This window comes from Aspergillus sydowii, assembly GCF_001890705.1.
Source record: "Aspergillus sydowii CBS 593.65 unplaced genomic scaffold ASPSYscaffold_6, whole genome shotgun sequence".
Taxonomy (NCBI): Eukaryota; Fungi; Ascomycota; class Eurotiomycetes; order Eurotiales; family Aspergillaceae; genus Aspergillus; species Aspergillus sydowii.
Genome location: NW_024467864.1, coordinates 1352476 through 1372160, shown reverse-complemented (window position 1 = coordinate 1372160; position 19685 = coordinate 1352476). Strand labels below are relative to the sequence as shown.

The 19685-nt window shown below is 52.9% G+C and overlaps 7 protein-coding genes across 7 annotated transcripts; 2 read left to right on the top strand and 5 right to left on the bottom strand.

The window, feature by feature from the left end:
• Positions 1-370: 370 nt before the first annotated feature.
• Positions 371-2118, bottom strand: ASPSYDRAFT_152787 (MFS transporter; the record flags this gene model as incomplete). Its single annotated transcript, XM_040842232.1, has 4 exons — positions 371-596; positions 657-788; positions 842-1828; positions 1880-2118. The coding sequence occupies 4 exons, from the start codon at positions 2116-2118 to the stop codon at positions 371-373; spliced, it is 1584 nt and encodes a 527-aa protein (XP_040702109.1).
• A 1649-nt stretch (positions 2119-3767) lies between these two features.
• On the top strand, positions 3768-4222 carry ASPSYDRAFT_90477 (putative glyoxalase family protein; the record flags this gene model as incomplete). The annotated part of the gene is made up of 2 exons (XM_040852340.1): positions 3768-3901; positions 3949-4222. The coding sequence occupies 2 exons, from the start codon at positions 3768-3770 to the stop codon at positions 4220-4222; spliced, it is 408 nt and encodes a 135-aa protein (XP_040702108.1).
• Positions 4223-4407: 185 nt separating this feature from the next.
• On the bottom strand, positions 4408-5573 carry ASPSYDRAFT_90476 (glycoside hydrolase family 43 protein; the record flags this gene model as incomplete). Its single annotated transcript, XM_040852339.1, has 3 exons — positions 4408-4905; positions 4983-5171; positions 5235-5573. 3 exons carry the CDS (start codon positions 5571-5573, stop codon positions 4408-4410), a joined length of 1026 nt encoding a protein of 341 aa, XP_040702107.1.
• A 401-nt stretch (positions 5574-5974) lies between these two features.
• On the bottom strand, positions 5975-7158 carry ASPSYDRAFT_46329 (alpha-ketoglutarate-dependent dioxygenase AlkB family protein). Its single transcript, XM_040847199.1, has 2 exons — positions 6123-7158; positions 5975-6066 (listed from the first exon to the last, which is right to left on the bottom strand). The coding sequence occupies exon 1, from the start codon at positions 7129-7131 to the stop codon at positions 6148-6150; it is 984 nt and encodes a 327-aa protein (XP_040702106.1). The 5' UTR covers positions 7132-7158; the 3' UTR covers positions 5975-6066; positions 6123-6147.
• Positions 7159-8027: 869 nt separating this feature from the next.
• On the top strand, positions 8028-14087 carry ASPSYDRAFT_1047256 (putative Rho guanyl nucleotide exchange factor). The gene is made up of 3 exons (XM_040839805.1): positions 8028-12553; positions 12604-12873; positions 12925-14087. The coding sequence occupies exons 1-3, from the start codon at positions 8123-8125 to the stop codon at positions 13654-13656; spliced, it is 5433 nt and encodes a 1810-aa protein (XP_040702105.1). The 5' UTR covers positions 8028-8122; the 3' UTR covers positions 13657-14087.
• A 205-nt stretch (positions 14088-14292) lies between these two features.
• Positions 14293-14883, bottom strand: ASPSYDRAFT_32352 (uncharacterized protein; the record flags this gene model as incomplete). The annotated part of the gene is made up of 1 exon (XM_040844970.1): positions 14293-14883. The coding sequence occupies one exon, from the start codon at positions 14881-14883 to the stop codon at positions 14293-14295; it is 591 nt and encodes a 196-aa protein (XP_040702104.1).
• A 544-nt stretch (positions 14884-15427) lies between these two features.
• ASPSYDRAFT_1047235 (uncharacterized protein) lies at positions 15428-19603 on the bottom strand. The gene is made up of 3 exons (XM_040839804.1): positions 18367-19603; positions 17965-18316; positions 15428-17918 (listed from the first exon to the last, which is right to left on the bottom strand). The coding sequence occupies exons 1-3, from the start codon at positions 19166-19168 to the stop codon at positions 15686-15688; spliced, it is 3387 nt and encodes a 1128-aa protein (XP_040702103.1). The 5' UTR covers positions 19169-19603; the 3' UTR covers positions 15428-15685.
• Between the last annotated feature and the right edge of the window lie 82 nt (positions 19604-19685).

Genomic DNA, 19685 nt, shown 5'->3' with positions numbered 1-19685 from the left:
GCTGCAGGCGGTTTGTTTGCTGTTGTTTGCTGTTGTTGGGCTTTTTGTGGTTGGTACCTGTGTAGCTATCTATGTTAAGGATTTAATAGCTGTAATAGCAACTGCGGCGAGAGGTTTTTCCGGCTGGAGGGCCGTTTCCTCGATCGCCAGTTGGCATAACGTACAATCTGACAATCGTGTATCGTGTTTAGGATGTACTGTGTACTAGAACCAACCGGTAAGATAGAGGTCTGGGGAGAAATACTTCTGGTAGTATTCTAAATTGTTTAACCTATATAATTTCACAACCCTACGTAAGATGTATTTTAATAAGAAGGTAAATATCTATATCTATAACTAATCTATGTCTTCTCTATATGTAATTATACGATCAAGCCTGCTTCTCTAGATTCGGCGCCAACTTACTCATCTTCCTTAACCGCGCTCCATATCTCAAAAATAAGACCGGGATAGGAATCATAAGAACAGCAATACAGCCCAGCAGCGTCCCCGCCCATTGAATCCCAAGGTTATTGAACATCTGCCGCGTGAAAAGCGGGAAGCAGGCACCGACCATGGACCGCATCATCGTGTTTGCTGCGAAGGCAGAAGCGGCGCTGGTATTGTTCGTTAGACTCAATACTGCAAGAAAGCTAGTGGGATTAGACAGAACTCACAAGTTCAAATACGAATCAAGGATGTAGTTAAACCCCTGCATGAAGATCGAGGTCAAGCCGAAGCCAACGAAAACACCAGAGGCAGTCGGTGCCATCCAGTGGATAGAAGGACTAAACCCAGTCCAGCCAAACCTGCACCCTCATTAGCAACAGCGTAAAACTACAATATACATGGATGAGCATACCAGAATAATCCTCCCGCAAAGGCAACACCACCAGCAATACACGGCGGCAACCGCCATTCCGGAACAGGGATCCCGTTATTCGCTTCCAGCTTCCTGGTATACGAGCCATAGAACGAGAGAACAAACGCTGCTCCGCCGATTAAACCGATAATCAGGCCAATGAACGGCAGTCCGCTAACCCCAAGCGACATGCCATGGACGTCCTGAAAAACAATCGGGTACGCTGTCAACAGCGCGTAGCACAGCCCGTAGAGAAAAGACATGTACAGCGTCATGAGGAACGCAATAGGTTCCGTAAAGAGGATCTTGAACGGGCGCGCAAAGTTCTTAGTTACCAGCTCCTTGAAGTCAATTTCCAATTCCTCTTGGCGGGCGTGGATACCCCAGTTGTGGGTTTGGCGGCGCAGAATCGCTGCCTTCTTGACTAGGATGATAGGGGCGTATGTTTCCTGCGCGAATATGACTAGCAGTGCTAGACCGAAGAACCCGACTATCGCGGGAAGGTAGAGTGTCCATCTCCAGCCTAGGTAGCTGTCTGCTGTATAACCGCCAACGAAGGGTGCCGTGTACGGGCCTAAAAAGACCGACATGGTGTACACCGAGATGGCAATTCCACGGTGATTACTAGCAAACAGGTCAGACAAACTGGCTGGTACCAGGGCAATCAGACTCGCAGCGAAGAGCCCAGAGAAGAACCGTGTAAGCATGACCGTCTGTGTATCTTTTGCCGTGGCGGTAGCGATTATGAAGATATCGAAGCCGAGCATTCCAATGAGCATGGGCCAGCGTCGACCGATGAGCTCAGACATCGGCGCCCATATTGTCGGCCCTGCCGCAAATCCAAGCACGTATAGTGTAGTCCCAAGCGCAGCGACTTCAGTCCCGAAGCCGAATTCGGCCATCGCGCCGTGCGCCGAAGTCGCGAAGACCGAACTGCCATACGCCACTACCAGGGCAGCAAACGTCAAGATGGATCCCAGGAATACTCTAGTCAATTAGCATATCGAAATTTTTATAATCACGAGATATATGACTAACCGCCTCTTCATCGGCCAGTTCTGGGGGTGCATGGGGTCATCCGAGCCCTCGAACTCGACGATATAAGCTTCCACATTCGGCAAGTCAGGGGGGTAGGGCTTCCCCGCGCCCAGAGGCAACCACTGCTCCCGCGGAGCACGGCCCCTACTCGACCCGATGGTCTCATGCTGCTGCAGACGGTAGGTATTGATGCGCTCCAGCTCGAGGTCTTCATCCCTCTCGGTCTCGGAGATCGGCATACCGCCCGATTCGGCATCGAAACCGGAGCTGCTGTCGTCCCCGATCTTCTCGCTCTCGGTCGGGGACATGGTCGGTCGATTTTCCGGTGCAAATAATAGCAGCAGAGCTTCAGGGACAGCAAGGCAGCTACCGCTGATAATTATAATTATAAAATCTCAGCCCGCAGGCGGGTCTACTTTTTCGCCCTGGGAAAAACCCCGTGGGTGGGTCGAGTGTGCCCAAGCATAACACCATAGCAATAATATCGAACAACCCACATAGTCGCAACCAACAATAAAAAGCCTAGGTCCATCTTATCAGCGGGAGCTTTCCGCGACCAGGGCACGACAAGCCAGTGATTCAGGGTGTTTAATTCCGCGTTCAAGACGCAATTATGGCAGGGAATGGATCCCGAGTGGGCTGCGGACCGGACGCTCGGATGTTCGGCATCTTATGTGTGGTCCAGCATCCCGATTCGGGCTCGCTTTCGGTCATGCGCTGGTTCTATTTGATATAAAATCTTTGTATGCCCACCGGCTGCCAAGCCCTGACGTTTCGTCCCGCAATGGTAGCGAATGGGAGGCGCTGTACTGGTCAGTATAACATAAGCTCGTGTGCATACAATTTTAAACATAGGGGAGATTATTACGGAGATTAGTTACCGAGTCTTTCAGTCCCTGTGCAGGGAAGTAGACTACCATACTGTAGACATCTTACCCGCTCCCTTTGCAAGAAGGTCATGTTGACATGAACTACACCCACTCGAGCACCGGCATATCGTCCTGTTACCGTGTATCCAATCATATATCATTCCTAACATGTCAGAACCTTTTAAACAGTTGACGATGTAGTAAAAAGGACACAAATTCTGGCGCCTATTTAGCAAGGTTGCTTGCATCCAAGACGCTCGTTTCCCATTCGAGAAAGCTACCTTACCCATCATGGTCAAATCCAGAGGTTCAACACGGGTGTAATCATGCGGATAGCAAAGGTAATGTACAATATACCCAAATTGGATCCAAAACGTACTCCCTCTGGGTTGCTCATGCATAGTATAAGACATGACATTACGGTAAATGACCCGTGATCCCTCAATGGAACGACAACTGTGCTCTTTGTAGAATAACTCAGCAAAACATTCCATCCACCAATCCAAAAACAGTCAGCCCCGGCTTCTTCCCCCACAGATGTATCACCTGTATCACCCCGCATAATTGAAGGCCCACACGGCATACCGGCGACCGTGTCTAGGCCTGGTCGACCACCCTACTCTGAACTTGGTCAATAGCAATTCTGGCTGGTGAATTTAGGATCAAACTGCCTTTTCACAGGAGTGGGAATTCCGTTATCGAAGGACATACCCAACGAGCATCTCCGCTAGAAGTACGCAGGTCTGGTTCCAGTTGCTTAATTTCTTCACCCAAGGATTGCCAACTCCGAAAATAGCACTGACCATGAGGCTCAACGGATATCGGATTTGTATCGCGGTATAGCACCATCCGTGGTTGTAGCGCGGGAAAGAGTTTCCGACGCAGACGCCGATGGCGAGATCCTCGTCCGCTGCGGGGAACAAACAAATAAGTAAAAAGCTCCAGCTGCCCCTCCCCATTCTATCTCTCCCCTTCAACCATCATCATTGCACTTCACCGTCACTCGCACTGCAAACAAGATGATCACCGGAATCGCCCACATTAATGTCCTCGTCCCGCAAGAGTCACTCGACCACGCAGAGGCTTTTTACGGGGGAACCCTCGGCCTCAGTTCTGCGCCGGTACCCCACCTCCAAAAAGGGACAATCTTATGGTGCGTCTATCGCTCACAGAGGCATTCAGACATTCTGATAGTTCCAGGTTCAACATCGGCGATTCAGGCCAGCAAGTGCACGTCGCGCCGGGAGTTAACGAGACCAAAACTTCTGACCGCCACCCGTGCTTCAAGCTGCAATCGCAAGAGACGCTGCTTGAGCTGCAGCGGCGGATATGGGATCACCATGTGCAAGGGGGTGATGCTGCGCCATTAGAGGCTGATAGGCCCGGCGAGAACTCAGGGACAAAGGGTGTCGAGTATCCCAGTCGGTTCTTTGCGAGGGACTTTGCGGGGAATCGGTTGGAGTTTAGTTTGTGATGACACATATTCCTGGGTAATAGTGTATATAGAATGGCATTGAGAGGTGTTAGTGAGTATTGCAATGTATTTAGTATTGGAATGGCGGAAGAGCGGTCTTGGAATAACTAGACATTTCTTCGCAGCTACACTCCTAGCTACCTATTCATAAAGATCCACCGTAACCTAGACACAGACTGCGCCATCTACAGCGCTGCCAGCACATCGTACTGCTCCTGCGTCACAGCCAACACCGACAAATGGCGCATAAAAGTCAAATCATGCTGGTCATTCCTCGCCCAATTCCCCGACGTAACATCACTCGACTCCCACGCAACAACCCCAGGGTTATCGCCCACGCGATCACAAAACAGATAAGCCTTGCCCTCTTCCACATTATCCCAGATTGGATACGGCGCCTCAAAGCTAGCGCTATCCTCAATCGTGCCGTCAAGCGCAGTCCAATCGCCCAGAATCCCATCCGTGCTGATGTCCTGCACGGGACTCGTCGTCGCGCCATCCACGTAGTAGCGGGTCAGCGTGTTCTCGTCAACCTCCAGGAAGCTGAGATCAATAGCCGTCTCGTCTCCTAGCGTGATGTAGGTCTGCGGTTCTGTGAATGTGCGGAAGTCGCTCGTGTATGCGTAGCGCAGGCTGTTAATTAGGGCTGGGTCGCCGCTGTGGCTGGGGTTGTCTTCGGCGTACTATACGGGTACATCCAAGTCAGACACGCCAGGAATATATCAATTGGGGAAAGATGAGAGCAGAAGAGTAGACCTACCAATTGCGCCGCCCAGTGGACAAAATACTGCCCCTTGTCCTCGTCCCAAATCGCATCGGGTGCCCATGCCATCCCCGCCGTCTCGCCCTCAACCGTGATCAGTCGCTCATCGGTCCAGTTAACCAAGTCCGTGCTCTCCCAGACGAATATCGCCCTAGATCCATTCCGCGACGCGCCATCCCAGGTTGTCTAGATGAGTTAGCCAAGACACCGTAGAACACAGGCAAAAATAGAAAACCGGGAAAAACATACAGAATCAATATCCAAATCCGTGCCTATGATATAATACTTCCCCTCGTCATCGCCCTCACCACGCACAATCGTCGTGTCCCGGATCGCCTTGGTGCCAAGGGTCGGCGAGACAATTGCCTTTCCGCCGTTGATGGCCTCGAACCCCAAGGCGTCTTCGTTGGAGCTCAGTGCGAAATACACACTTTCGTCTTCGGTTGTCCAGTATACCGCCAGGTAGCCGGCTTTTGTCTCGTCTGCCTTCTTGGAGAGGCGGGATGGTGGAAGGCGTGAGGGGAGGGCGAGGGCGAGGGTGGAGATGGGGAGGGCTAGGAGGAGCCCGGTGAGGGATGTGAGTTTCATCGTGTTGTCTTCTTTTCTGTCTATATGTTTTTCAGAGACTTGGTTTGGATCCTGAGACTGAAAACCGAAAGCACCCAGTAGATTTGCACTATTTATATATTCTTATCTCTGCCATCGGCCGTCCCTCTCTCATCATACCACGCAAAGCCCAGCCGGTTATTAGGTAGTTGACTGCCTCTTCTCCTGCGGGATGAAGCTCGGCAAACTCGCCGGCCAGTCCAGTAACAAGAGCAATATTAATGACGTTTTTTCCGAGCGATCTCAAGAGCCTGGGGTGATCGGCAGAACCGCCGGTGATTGACCGAAATAGTCGAATTGATTAGGGCTCTCCCCGCATTTTATGGAGAAAGCATAGGTACTTCCTCCGCAATCGGGTGGATAAATGCAGGGTATGTATTCTGCCGAGCATCAGGCGGTTAATTTGGTGACTTGGAGTTGTTGTTTGCTCGTTGTTTGCTGTAATGCATCTTCTCAGCAAACATCTTGGCTGACGCTGTTTGATGCTGCTGTCAGTGGTGATAGATACATTGGATACTGGGAGGTACTCGCCTCCATCTGCAGTACTAAATAGAATCTATGTAGCACCACCAGATTGACGCATCTTGCCCTCTTGTTCATCCCAGCGATAAACAGGCCCCTTCCCAACATTATAATTATAATAATTATCCGTCCCCCCAGGCACAACCGCCTTACGGAATGTAATGTTAATTCTCCCCATCTGAGCCTCACCCCCCTTCCGCTTCGGAATACTATGCAACCAATTCGCCTGCGTTTCCCCACGCATAACAACCATATCACCCGACGCAAGCGCAAACTTCACGGGCTGTTGTCTACTACCTGCAACCGCCTGGGTCGGTTTATGCCTCATGAGGAAATCCCGCTGCGCACCGAGCGAGATCGACGCGATGGACGGATCCGCGCCCAGGAAGCGCTCGTCGTCAGAGTGGTAGGAGATGCTGTCCTCGCCCGAGGCGTAGTAGTTCACCAGGCAGAAGTTGTAGGTTGAGCCGTCGCCGATGGCGGCTTCGATGTGGTGGCGGAGAGTGTCAAGGCATTGGGGGATTGGGCGGGGGGTGTACTGGTATTTTGTTGGGGGGATGGGCTGGTGGGTGTTTGAGTCGACTGGGATTAAGGGTGCATTTGTATTAGTTTCATTTGTATTCGAGCCGGCAGGGATGAACTGCGATGTTGCGTCGATGCCAAAGACGGTGGTGAAGCGAGGGGTGTTGATCTGGGTGGGCTGACCCCCGCGACGGATTGTGTATTGGACTCTGTAGAAAGGGAGCTCGCGGCGCAAGAACTGGAACAGATCGCGGGCAGTTAGAGATGGAATGAGCGGGTGGAAATAGAGGAGGTCGAGATGGGGCTGGTTGGTGATTGTCTTGGGTTGTGTGTCTCTGATGCTGGCGAGAGGGCTGGCGATGAACGGAGGCAGAGCTGCGATGGGATGGGGATAGCTGGGATGGTGGGTGAAGGACAGCGGGGTCTCTTTTGTTTTCGGCTTCTTACTTTTGGGGGAGGCTCGTTTGTAGAAAGAGTCGATAGTGCGTTTTGCCATGGCGGCAGACTTAAATAGACTACACACTAATGGACTGCAGAAGTTGTACTGATTCACTTTTCTGCAGAAATGGCGATGATGTCACAGTGAGCAGTCCAGTATATACATAAAAGTTCGTATAATAGGAGAATTATACATTACACCGTATGCAGAGTACAATTGCAATTGGACAAACTGATTAAGCAATGTGTACAGGAAACTACATTTTGAACAACATATTTTACACCTCTGATTAGCTGGTCTGACTGGCTGTCGGGAATGAACTGTTTTCCTCTGACTCGCGCAACTACGCCGAATTGTGCTGCCTTATGGGACCGCAGTGAACCATGGAAGTTAGCCAGGCACTGTACAGGTACTTTTCCTGTATTGTTATGGCAGTATCCACTGTAGGAGTCGAAACAATTGCATCAGCAATAAAATCAAGAGCAACAGCGATGGGGAGGCTGAATAAGAGCGTTTGGAGCACTGCCATCTTGGGCGACGGGCGATGGCGATGGGCAACGGCATAAGCGACGGTTTCACAGCCACACCATCTTCAGCAGAGTAAACGATAAACCGCCTAAAACTTCCAGTATTCCCTCCAAGCTGTCTCTGTCGGCCTTGCTATATGTTGTCACATTTCTGTGGCATACAGAGTATTCTTGAGCGATCCATCCACACCGTCCTGACCACGTGCGATGAGGCTGAATCGGCCTTTGGGACACAGACCACCTCCACCTCACTTCGTCTGCGTCTGTCGCTCGCTCTGACTTCTCCATCGCCCTCGTGTGTGCCTTGCTCCGTTCGGCTTCCGTTGTCATTTGTTCGCGGCTGCTTCTTTATTCTTTATTCTGTTTTCATTGTCTCTCGCTTAGTCCGATTCCTTCCCCGGTTTGTTTCCTCTCCGCCTCCGCCCTCGCCCTGGAGTGAGGCATGAACCAGTGCTCCTGCGACCGACTCGCCGACGTCTGACACCTCACTTCTCCCACCAAGCCGATGGTTCCTTTGCAGCATGGCGAACTATCACAATGGCAACCACTATTACGGCCAGTCCGGGGACCAGCAGCGCTATGAACCTTACACCCCTCCCTCCACCAACCCGCCGCTCCGGAGAATGCCAAGTTACGACGCGGGGGATGACGCGAGTCTCTTTGCTCCCTCCACCCACAACCTGAGGCCCGTGGAGACAAACCATCGATATGGACATGCAGGCACCGGCGAGCATCCAGGAACTCACAGCCTAGCTGCTGCTGTGCGCGACGACTACGCCGACCCCCGGTACTCCCAAATCCCCTCGGCCACCTCGCCGCCCCGAGCCCGCGCCCAGACACAGTCCGGTTATCCACAATACCAGTATACTTCGTCTGAGAACCCAATGTCACCAACGCAAACCTCATACAACCCGCAACAGTATGCCTTGCCTGCCACCACTTCGCAGCAACATACCGGATATTCCCCGCTTTCATACACCTCCTCTGTCTCCTACGGCCACCACAACAACAACAGCAGCAGCAGTACATCACCAACCCATCAGCCGTATAACCCGGCCGCTTACCAGGCCACGAACATTGGCACCCTCGGGTCTCCCACGATACATCGTCAGCCGAGCGTGAGTTTCGCGCAAACACCCCTTTCGCCGCACCCGTACGGGTCTTCGCACCCTTCGTTGCCTCCTCCCCCTCCGCCTCGCGGACCCGACCACCCCTACGGAAGCCGTCCCACCCCGCCATACTCCAGCGCTTCGCCGGGCACGCAGTTTGGATTTCAATCACAGCACTCTAGTCAGTCCTCCGTCGCTACTTCGTCCTATAGTCTAGCCTCTCCAACCACGCCTACCACCGCCTATACGTCTGGTGGATCGCTGTCCAGTATGGCCTCGTACAATTCACGTACCTACGCCGGAGGGGTCCCAATTCCCTCGCACATCTCCCATCCGTCTCGCCTATCCGATCCTGGTCGGGCACCGCCAGTGGCAGAAGAGCCTCCCGAGCCGCCAGCGCATCTATACGGCGATAACTACGACAAGCCGTACAGCCCACTCCGTCCGTCAGGGCGTTCGCTTCCCACCCCACCGCTTCACCAAGGTCAGCCACCTCGGAGAACGGACACCTTGACGCGACATCCTCAAGCACGCCCTCTTCCCGGGCCCCCAGTTGAGAGCGACCAAGGTCAGCAATCGGGTGGATATACGAACGGTGCAGCCGGCAATCCATCCGCCGGCTATACTGATCTCGTCAACCAAGTCGAGGCTGCCATCCCGGAGAATCAGTGGAGCAACGATTATCAGCCTACTCAAAGGCCGCTTCATATCGACATACACAACCAGGTTGACCGATCAGGTTCAACAGACTCGGCCCATCCCTCCGGCTCAGATCTTGTCCATCTCTCTCCGGACGAAAGACACACCCATACAAATGGAAGTGTAGCGATAACCACTGGGCAGTATGTAAACTACGATGCGTACAGCGATGATAGTGATGCCGAGGCAGAGGCCGGGGTGGCCTGGCTGCGGATGGCTGACGAGGAGGAGCGCGCTCAAGCTGAGCGGCTACAAGAGCGAACACGGCGGGAATCGGCAGTACCGCCAACCAGCACTCTTCCCCAACGGTCCTCAGTTTCGGCCTCTTCGCCTGCGCAAACCACTCGTGCGGAGTGGTATCCTCCACATGGCGGCGAGGGCTACTCGAGACATTCTTCGCATGACGATACAGCGCCGCGAATTAGTCCTTATGGCGAAGACTCCGACTACGTTAACCATCATCCGGTCACGACCTCTGGCTCCCGACACAGCTCCAATACGTCGGGCGAAGAGCGCGCGGAATACTCTGACGAATATGACTACCCCCCCATTGAGGATGACTACGCGTTCCCATTTCCTCAGCTACCATCGAGCGCGCGAGTCGATGCGGGAGGTACTGGCGGTTTGTCCGAACCAAGCGCGCATAACCGCCGGATGAGTTTTGATTACGGGGATGAAACGGATGGGTCGTTGTCGCACCGCAGGCAGTCACACCACTCGGGGAGCGAAGGCTCTTTCGGTGAAAACGAGCCTGGGGATCTGTTCTTCCACCCAGGAATGCGGCCACTCCCCCCACCTCCCCAGGAACCCGTTGATAACGCAACACTGATACCCCACCTCCTTCCAGCCGGCACATACCGACACCAGGACTCTGGAGATATTCCACAGTATTCACCCTCCTACATCCCTGCACCTTCCCCAGACGCATATTCAGTGACCGCGCCCAGTCCCACCCAGTTCTCTCGGTCTACATCTTTGACGACTCATCCCATTGGACCTCGTGCTGACCCGCCAATCAGGTCTAAGACCGATGCGGACAAAGCGAAATACAGACAGCAGCAGGAAATGCTGCGGCAGGGCTTGTTGAAGCTGGACCCATCTATGGACACCGCAGCTGCTGCAATTCCCCTCGACCTTCCTATAATCCCCGCCGGCCGCCGCAAGAAGTTCCACCCTGCCAAACTGTCGTCGGAGGACTTCCGTCGCTGCGAGGAACCCTGGGCTCTCAGTGCTGTCCTTGCTTGGATTAGGGAATTGACAGAAGATGAGACAGATCTCAAAGAACATGCCGTCGTTGATGCAATAGTCGCCTTGTTTACACATAAGGTCCCGACGATGAATATCGCCGACGCCGAGACGCTCGCTGCGCGTGTCGTCCAGAACATGCTCGACCAGGGAGCACTCGTCAAGGACGAGGAATGGGTCAAGTTCGGCAATGGAATGGTACTGTCCGGTGTGCTGTTCCAAATCACCGGCACCGGATGCTACTCCCCGGTACTGCATGAGCAGGAGACCGAGGGCGAGGTTGTTGGGCGCTGTTACTCGCATCACTGCATGCGAACTCTCAGAAAGGTGAATCTGAGGGCGCAGCTTATGGAGCCGGAGAAGAAGGTCGAGGACTGGGTCACATTCTACAAAGTTTCAAAAGAAATCCTGGAGGGTCACCCGAAGAAGGAGATTGACCGGCAAAACAATCTGCACGAGATTGTCACCACCGAAGATTCCTTCATAGGCCAACTTGATGTCCTGCGAGAACTCTACCGTGATCGCCTTGCCCACTCGGAACCCTCGATCATCCCACCAAAACGTGCAAGCAAGTTCCTCAACGACGTCTTTGGAAAGGTAGACGCTGTGAAGAGGGTCAACGAGGATTACCTCCTGGCACAATTGAAGTACCGTCAGAAAGAACAGGGTCCATTTATTGCTGGGTTCAGTGATATCTTCCGAGAATGGATCCGCAAGGCCAAGGCTGTGTATATCAGCTATGCCGAAACATTCCCTCACGCAAACTACCTTATTCGCAAGGAAGCTGAGCGGAATGTTGTTTTCCGCCAGTTCCTTAGCACAGCTCGTGATCACAAACTTTCTAACCGTCTTAGCTGGGATACTTTCTTGAAGGCTCCTATTACCCGAATCCAGCGATACACCCTACTCCTGTCCACCGTTCACCGCAATATGCTCAAGGACTCCGAGGAAAAGACGAATCTAGCTCAAGCCATTGAGGAAATCAAAATCGTCGCATTGGAGTGCGACAACAAGGTCGGTGAGATGAGTAAGAAGGTCGACCTGAGGGAACTAGCCACCAAGCTGCAACTGCGACCCGATATGAGAAAGCGCGTCGAGCTGAACCTGGACTTCCTGGGCCGAGAGGTCGTCTTCCGTGGCGACTTGCAACGGCCGGGCTCCCGGACACGGTTTTTGGTCGATACCCATGCAATTCTCTTCGACCATTTCCTTGTACTGGCCAAGTCGTCCATTACCAAGGATACCGCCCGAACGATCAAATATGAGAGCTATGATGTATCCAAACTGCCCATTCCGATGGATCTCTTGGTACTCGAGAGCACCCGTGAAGAACCTGTCGTGAAATCAGCTGTCAGGGGAGTGGTCGCTGCGGCTCCAGGAGCTCAACCTGGCGGTCTAGCACACAATAACGCAGACACGTCAGGCAAGACGTTCGTTCCTACCACGGTGCTCGAAAATTCGAAAGACGACAAAGTCCTATATCCCTTCAAGGTCAAGCATCTTGGACTCAATGAAACCTACATCTTATATGCCCCGTCACCGCAAAACCGAAAGGATTGGTGTGATAAAATCACCGAAGCCAAAACAAAGCATGCTGCGTCTTTGTACGCACAGAATGCAGAGCCTTTCCGTCTCCGCGTTTTATCGGACACAGCCTTTGCCAGCTCCGATAGCTCTCCGCCACCCAGCGGTGCGGTTATCAAGGGCACGCCGCTCGATCGCGCAGTGAGGGATGTTGAGAAGAGCTATCCCGTCTCTTCTCGACCATCACCTATTTGTCGCGCTGCCGTCCATTGTGCCACTGTCTTCGAACAGCCCGCAGGCCACAAGATGTGCGCCATCGGGACCGATTACGGGGTCTACGTCTCGGAGTATAATAACCCCAGAGGCTGGTCTCGGGTAAGTTTGGGACACAATTATCCACTTCAACGTTATGCTAACGAATAAAGGCCATTGCCATGGCACGAGTTACTCAAATCGCCGTTTTCGAAGAGTTCAACGTTTTCCTCTTGATTGCGGACAGGTCACTGATTGCATACCACCTTGATGTTGTCTGCCCAGCGACTGGCATGAATAACCAGACAACTAGTGACTCCGCCCGGCGCGCGCCGCAGAAGCTCTCCGGAAACCGAGAGGTGGGCTTCTTCGCGGCAGGGCACATGAAAGACCGTACCCTAGTTATGTACAAGAAGCGGGACGGTTTGTCGTCGACTTACAAGGTTTGTTTAGTTCCCTGGCGACATTGGCTGGCATTTATTGACATGCAATAGATTCTCGAGCCAGTCTTGCAAAAATCGGCAACGAGCCGCAGTCGATTCTTCAGCACCCGACGCTCGCAGACGGAGTTTTTCCGCGAGTACGACGAATTCTACATTCCTGCCGAAAGCTACGGCATGAACCTGTTCCACTCGTCGCTCGCAATCTCGACGCAAAAGGGAATTGAAATTCTCACACTGGACAAGAAGCAGACCTGGTCTGTCCCTGAATTCCGCACCGAAGCGCAGGAAGCACAAACACATCTCAACGAGATTTCCCGACGGATCACTGGTCTACGGCCGCTGGGCATGTTCCGTCTCAGCGACGCAGAGTTCCTTGTCACATACACCGAGTGTGCCGTCTACGTCAACCAGCACGGCGACGTATCGCGCAGTGTGGTGTTGGAGTTTGTCGGGCGCGCACACTCCGCCTGCCTATACGGCAAATTCCTCATTCTCTTCAACGAGGACTTTGTCGAAGTCCGCAATGCCATGAACGGACGTCTACGACAGGTTATCCCCGGTCACAATGTTGTCTGTCTTGATGACGGCAGCCGTTTCCCCGGCTCTGGGGCGAATAGCATTCCCACGAGCTCTGGCGACACCGTCAACCTCTCTAGCGGCTCATCCAACGGAGCCTCCCTGGCCAACCAAGGCCGCACAGTCAAGATCTGCATGCAGCACCCCGACCACCCTCGAAACCTACTTGTCCTCGAACTGATCGAAAACGAAGGGTCAAAGGATTAAATAACCTTTTTTCTAACTTCCTTATAATTGTTGCTATTTACGCGCTGCAAAACTACTAGACTTGTATTTCCTTTTCATTTCTGCTCTGATCACGACTATTTACCTATCTATACGACATGACAACGGACTTTGCAAAGCAAGGCACATGCCTGCGGTCTACATGCATTTGTTTCCATTTTGGACACCCTACCTATACCCATCTTCGTTTACGCTTTTGGCGTGTTATGTTTCACGAATGACTCCTGAGTTGCGACATGCTCGCATTGTACATACCATGCTTCACTCAATGACTCAGGCTTTGCTTTACTTTTATTTGATCTATCTCGTATTTTTCAAACCACACTTAACCACAGTTTCTCCGGCCTAAATAATCATTCGCCGTTCGTCCAAGTGAGCCGGTCCACTGAGGGATCGGAATACCAGCCAAGCTGGTGGCTATACGAGGTCTATAAGCCAACGCAAAAAGAGCAGTAGAGCAGCAGAAATCAATGCACCTGTAAAATGCTTCCATTTGTTATGGTACAGGATAATGCCCCCTCTTTTGGAGACATAACATAAACCCTCGCTATAACATTTTGCCCCTCACTAATAACCAACATCGTGATCATCATCATCATCGAATCATCGAATCATAATCTAAATGGAAGCCTTGAACACAACCCCGTCTTTCTTCGCAGTATACGCCGCAATAGCATCCATCAGTGGCGGGCTAAGAGCATCATAACTCTGCAGTCCCAACTTGCCCAGTCTCTCACGCACACCCGGGACAAGCTCCGGGTCCAATCCCTGCCCAATAAGACTCGACACAAATCCCGCAAACTGCACGCCCTGCCACCCCTCCTTCCCCTTCCCCTCACTCAGCTCAACATGCACAAAGTCCAGGCCCTTGAAGGGGTGATCCACCTCGATGCGGCCGAACAGGTGCACACCACACCCGGTGCAGGCGTAGCGCTGGATCGGGGCATTCTTGTCGAGAATGGCCAGTTTGTTCTGGTTTGCGGTGACGGAAAGTGCGGAGCTGGGCACCACGCCGACGACGGAGAAGAGCGAGCCCGCGGGCTTCCAGCACTTGGAGCACCCGCAGGCGTGGTTGTGGAGGACGTCGGAGGTGAGCTTCACGGTGACTTTGTTGGAGGGGCAGTGGCAGTAGAGGTTTCCGCCTGGGAAGTTGGCTTTGCCTTGGGAGACGCCGTTGTCGACGAGGGGGTGGAGGGAGGGAGCGGCCATTGTAATTGCAATTGTATAGAATATGTTTTAACTCAAGGTGTATGTATGGATGGTATAATGTGATTGGTAGATGGATGGATTTGGAAGTAAACTTGGGAGATAGATTTGCTACCAAGGTTCTCGGGGTGGTGTTATATATTATACTCGATCTATATCCCCTGATCCAGTTCTCTCCCCTCCCTCCCTCCGCCCCTCCTTTCCACTGCTCTCTGTCTCCCGGACAGTAATGAATGAGTGATTCTCCACGCGAGCCACAGCCAAGCACGAAAAGAAAGAACCCCCTCATCAGAAACAACTCACCCCTCACGCGGGGTAGAAAAGGGAAGGAGGACGGGAAAGCGGGAAAAGCGAGCTGACGGGATTATAACACGGAGGTGGACGTCCAGTGAGGAGAGCCTGGACATGGCTGCTCCGCTCCAGTGACCGGGATGCCTCCCGAGTCTGGGCCCCGGCTGGTCGGGTGAAGGATGCGCTGGATGTTTCATTGGATGAGTCGCTGTGGAGACGGAAGGGGGGACGGGGCTGGGCTGCTGGAAACGGAGTAACAATGCGAGATCCTCCACCTGTCAATACGTCGGAGTCCTGTGCGGAGGGGTGATGTCGTGCTCGTCGAGGGGCGGTTTACAGAGTACGTACGATGTAGTTCGTGTTCTACAGATTCGTTTCACAAACATAGATCAAACATATATGAATGGTACATTATCTTCCAGGAAACTATCTAAGTAGATAACAAGCGCTGTTCTGGAATCTCGAAGTAAAAAAACAATCGGTGCGAGGAGTAGGGTAAAGACAGGATGAGCGATCATGACTCAAACTCGACAACCTTGCTGACAACGTTATCATCTCGGCCGGAGTCAGCACGTTGAGCGCTCTCGTGGTGCGGTTCTTTATCATCCAGCAACGACGAAGACGCGTCTTCGCGGCCGCGGATATTGACCACCTCCGCACCCTCCAAGAGATCACGATCCGCTTCCCGCACGCTACGGCGCTCCGGATCGGCTCCGTATGCCCCTGCGCCCCAAGAGGAGATACCGCCCACCATAGGCGGAGCGGTGGCGCCGGACGGTATAACATCTTCATCGTCCTCTTCATCGTCCTCCTCATCTCGGTTAAGCGCATTGCGTTCTAGGTCGCGCTGTGCTTCGTCCATTCGCTTCTTCACTTCGGCCGCCATGCGGATGCCATCGGTCACGATATTGTCGAGGACACCACGGAGACCTCTGTTGGGTGGCACGATACCGCCCGAGGCTCCGGCAACCGTCGCACCGGAAGCGGCAAGTTGGGGCTTAGCAGCACCAAGGTTAGAGAAGGTTGTAAGGTTGGAGGAGAGCGATGGGAGCTGCGCGGCGGCGGTGCCTTGCTGGGAAAGATGGAACGACTGGGGGAAGTAGGAGTCGAAGAACTGCTCTAGTAACTCATCGGCTAAAACAACCATTCGGAACGTAGGAAGCGTAATGTGCAGCGGGTTGTTCGGGTCCAGGGCAGGGTTGGCAGACTCGGACGCACTTCGAGTATGCTTCGCATGGTCTGCCGGTTCGTCGCTGGTGGGCTCCGGCGTTTTGGCCTCTGGACTTGGGGTAGACGACTTGGATTTCACGTTTTCACCGACATCAATCAGATCCTCATCGTCATCGTCCCCAATACTAAATGAGTCAAGCTTCTCGGTGGCTTCTGCGGTCTTCATGTCCTCCGCGCTCGTCTTGTTGGTAGGATCGGCATACTCAAAGCAACGGCGTATGAAAGAGCTCACGCTGCCCAAGAACCTCTCGCCGGTGCTGAGCTTCTCTTGTTCCACGCCGTCTCTGCCAGGGACTAATTCTTCTACGCTCTGGCTCGGAGTAATGGCCCCCTCGAATCCCCGACGGGAGAGGAAGAGCAGCGCTTCCGACATGCGAAGAATACCCTCTCTGTCAACCTTGCCATCGCCGCTGTCGTCATACAAGTCGAAAAAGTAACTGATGTTGTTCATAATGTCGCGTGGTCCTTTCAGGCGTGCGATGCCGTTGACAACATCCTGCAAACTCAACCCATCGGTTGGATCGGACGCCCACTTACGGAAGAGGCGTTGGATGAACTCATGGTCTGCCGCCGCTGGCCTGCTGTTCGATGATCGCCCAAATCCTCTGAAGCTACCGGTGAAAGAATCTGCGTTCGACTCTTTCCGAGAGGGTCCAGGGGAATCGGCTATAGCCCACTTAGCAGTGGCAGCAAGGAATTCTCGGAATGCATCGTAGTCCATGTGAGTTGGGCTAGGACCAAGGCCGACACGGCCAACTTCACGGTCCAGCGAGGGCCCGATTACGGAAACCCGTTCAGATTTCTTTCTCTCCTGTCGCCTTTTCTCCTCCTCAATCACCTTTTGCCTTTGTTGGTAGTCGTACAAAACCTCGTAATAGCGGTCATAAATCACTCCTAGGTCGTCCAGGTTCAACTTCTTGCTATCGGGGCCGAGGTTGCGGATAGATGTGCGTTTGGCGAAACTTTCGATGTTGTCCAAAACGGCGTCTTTGTGCTTCTCACGCTGCTCGGTAACTGTTTGATGGGTGATCTGAGCGAACTCTTTAAATGCCACTACCATCAACTCTTGGAATCGAGTGATAGCCCGAAGTTTGGGGTTCTCCGATCGTGGATGGGCCGACTCATCGAGACGAGAGAAGTATGATTTGAGGATGGAAATAAAAGAACCGTCATCCTGGACGTCTAGGAGCTCCTCTCCGTTGATTCGAAGGATAGCTAATCCGACCTGGAAAAGGACCTTTGGTCCCTCCAAGAAGAACACGTCGAGGACTCGAAAGGCAAACACGAGGGGCATGGAGTTGATGTATAGAGAAAGAAACCAGGGAAGGGAAACAACAGAGAGCTGAACGTCAGATTTGCCTAGATGCTCCCAGAGAATCGGCATGGTCTTCTCGACAAGGGACTCAAACACCTTTTGGTCAAGCAACGTCCCGTACATAGTGGTCGAATAATATCCTGGGACCAGGCGGTCACACAGAACAGACAGTAGGAAAAAGGCCTGTGCCTCCGACATATATCTAGTATGGTTAGCACAAAACCTACCATTGGGTCTCAGCAACCTACATCAATAAAGCTGCAACAACAATATTCATCGCTTGGCAGTAGCCGATTTCAGCATTTGTCCAACTGTACGCAGTAAGGACTCGCCGAAGCCGACCTATGCCCTCTTCACTCTGGAAACCGGCATACTCGGGCAAACTGCGATTCAAGTCCTTCTCAATCTCGTCAATCGCCAAGGACTCTTGGCCTTCAAACTTCGCGAGGGTTTGCTCATATAGTTTGGGCGACCTCAGACGCAGGTTCAAAGAACCAGACGCCACCTCCCATATCTCACCACGAAGTCGGTTGGGAAGACCGACACGAATGAGTTTGTGGAAGGTGGGCTGTCGTATCAACGTAGCATTCCGTCCATTTTCTACAAGCTCTTTAGTTCACGGCCATTGGGGACATACGCAAATAGCATACCTCTAAAATACTCTCCCCAAAGTCTCATCTTACTTCTATCCCTGAGTTTCCGGGCGTCACCCGGGTAGCGGAAGAGCATTCCTAATCCAGCGTCGGGGGGCGGTCTCGTTTCGGCGCCATCGGTCGTCTGACCCTTCGATTTGGCGCCAGAGAGCAAATATTCTGAATAACAGTCGTTCACTACCGACCGCAGATTTTCAATCTCTTTCATGGAATCGCGAAGATTCTTCTTCAAGCCATCGCAAAATCGCTCGCAGGCCTGCCTGCTTCCGACCAGCTCGATGGTAAATCTCTGCGGAGCGAACCCGGGTGCCTGCTGTTTGCTCAGAGCACCGTTCCAGGTCGTCAATGCGAGAGAAAAGATATGACTAAGACTATTTAATCGTTCCACCCGGCGTATAGAACACAGAGGGATTGTGAACCCATTGCCCGATGGTCCGGTACCATTGGTCTGGCCGGCCCAGTAGGTCGAAGCGCTGTGAGTTGATGATGGGACAAAGCTAGTCGGTTGAGTTGAGAAGCAGATGAACCGCTCACTCAGATGCAGTCTACCAGCATATCTGTTTCCGCCACGGTCAACGTTCCGGGATTGGGCGCCCGAGGCTGAAGACGAGACGGGGAGTATGAGCTCTGCTGTGATTTCCTGTAGAGGATTCTGGGAGTCGGGAAGGCGGAATTGCTGGCGGAATAGGGATGCTTTCGACGGGTTTCGGTCGGAGGAGGAGGTGAGGTTTGAGATATTGAAATTGGCCGGGTCGATGAAGGACTGCGCTTTCTGGACAAGCGACGTCCACTGCATCATTCTGGCGGAAGGTTGACCGGCCTGCGCAGGTACTGCAAAGGGGTCGGGGGGGGGAAAGCGAGTGTACTCGACGATAGGATAAAGCTGAGGCTCAGCCCGGCGGAGCTTAGAGTGCACTCGGGGCAACGCTAGGATTGGACACGAGCCGACAGGTGGTCAGCAGATAATTCAAGGTCATTGTATAAAGTTAGCGCAGCATCGTTCGGATCTTCTACCCGGTCTGCGACTGGGTACAGCACCTCAAGTGGTGGTTGTCAAAGCGGGAAGAGGGGAATGGGTCGTTCAAGCCGTGATCGTCCCTGGCAGGCATCCGAATTACCTCACGTGATGTAGGGGCGCTGAAACACCTCCAATCTGATAAGCATCTTACAGATCAGTGAAAAGGCGTGGTATTTCCTGTCAAATTCATTTTCACAGGAATATGTCACGGAAGAAATTAAGGTACTGGGATAACTAAGATTGGTTCGTTGTTACACTAGGGAATGGATGGGGAACGGCCAAGGAAAACGTTATAACA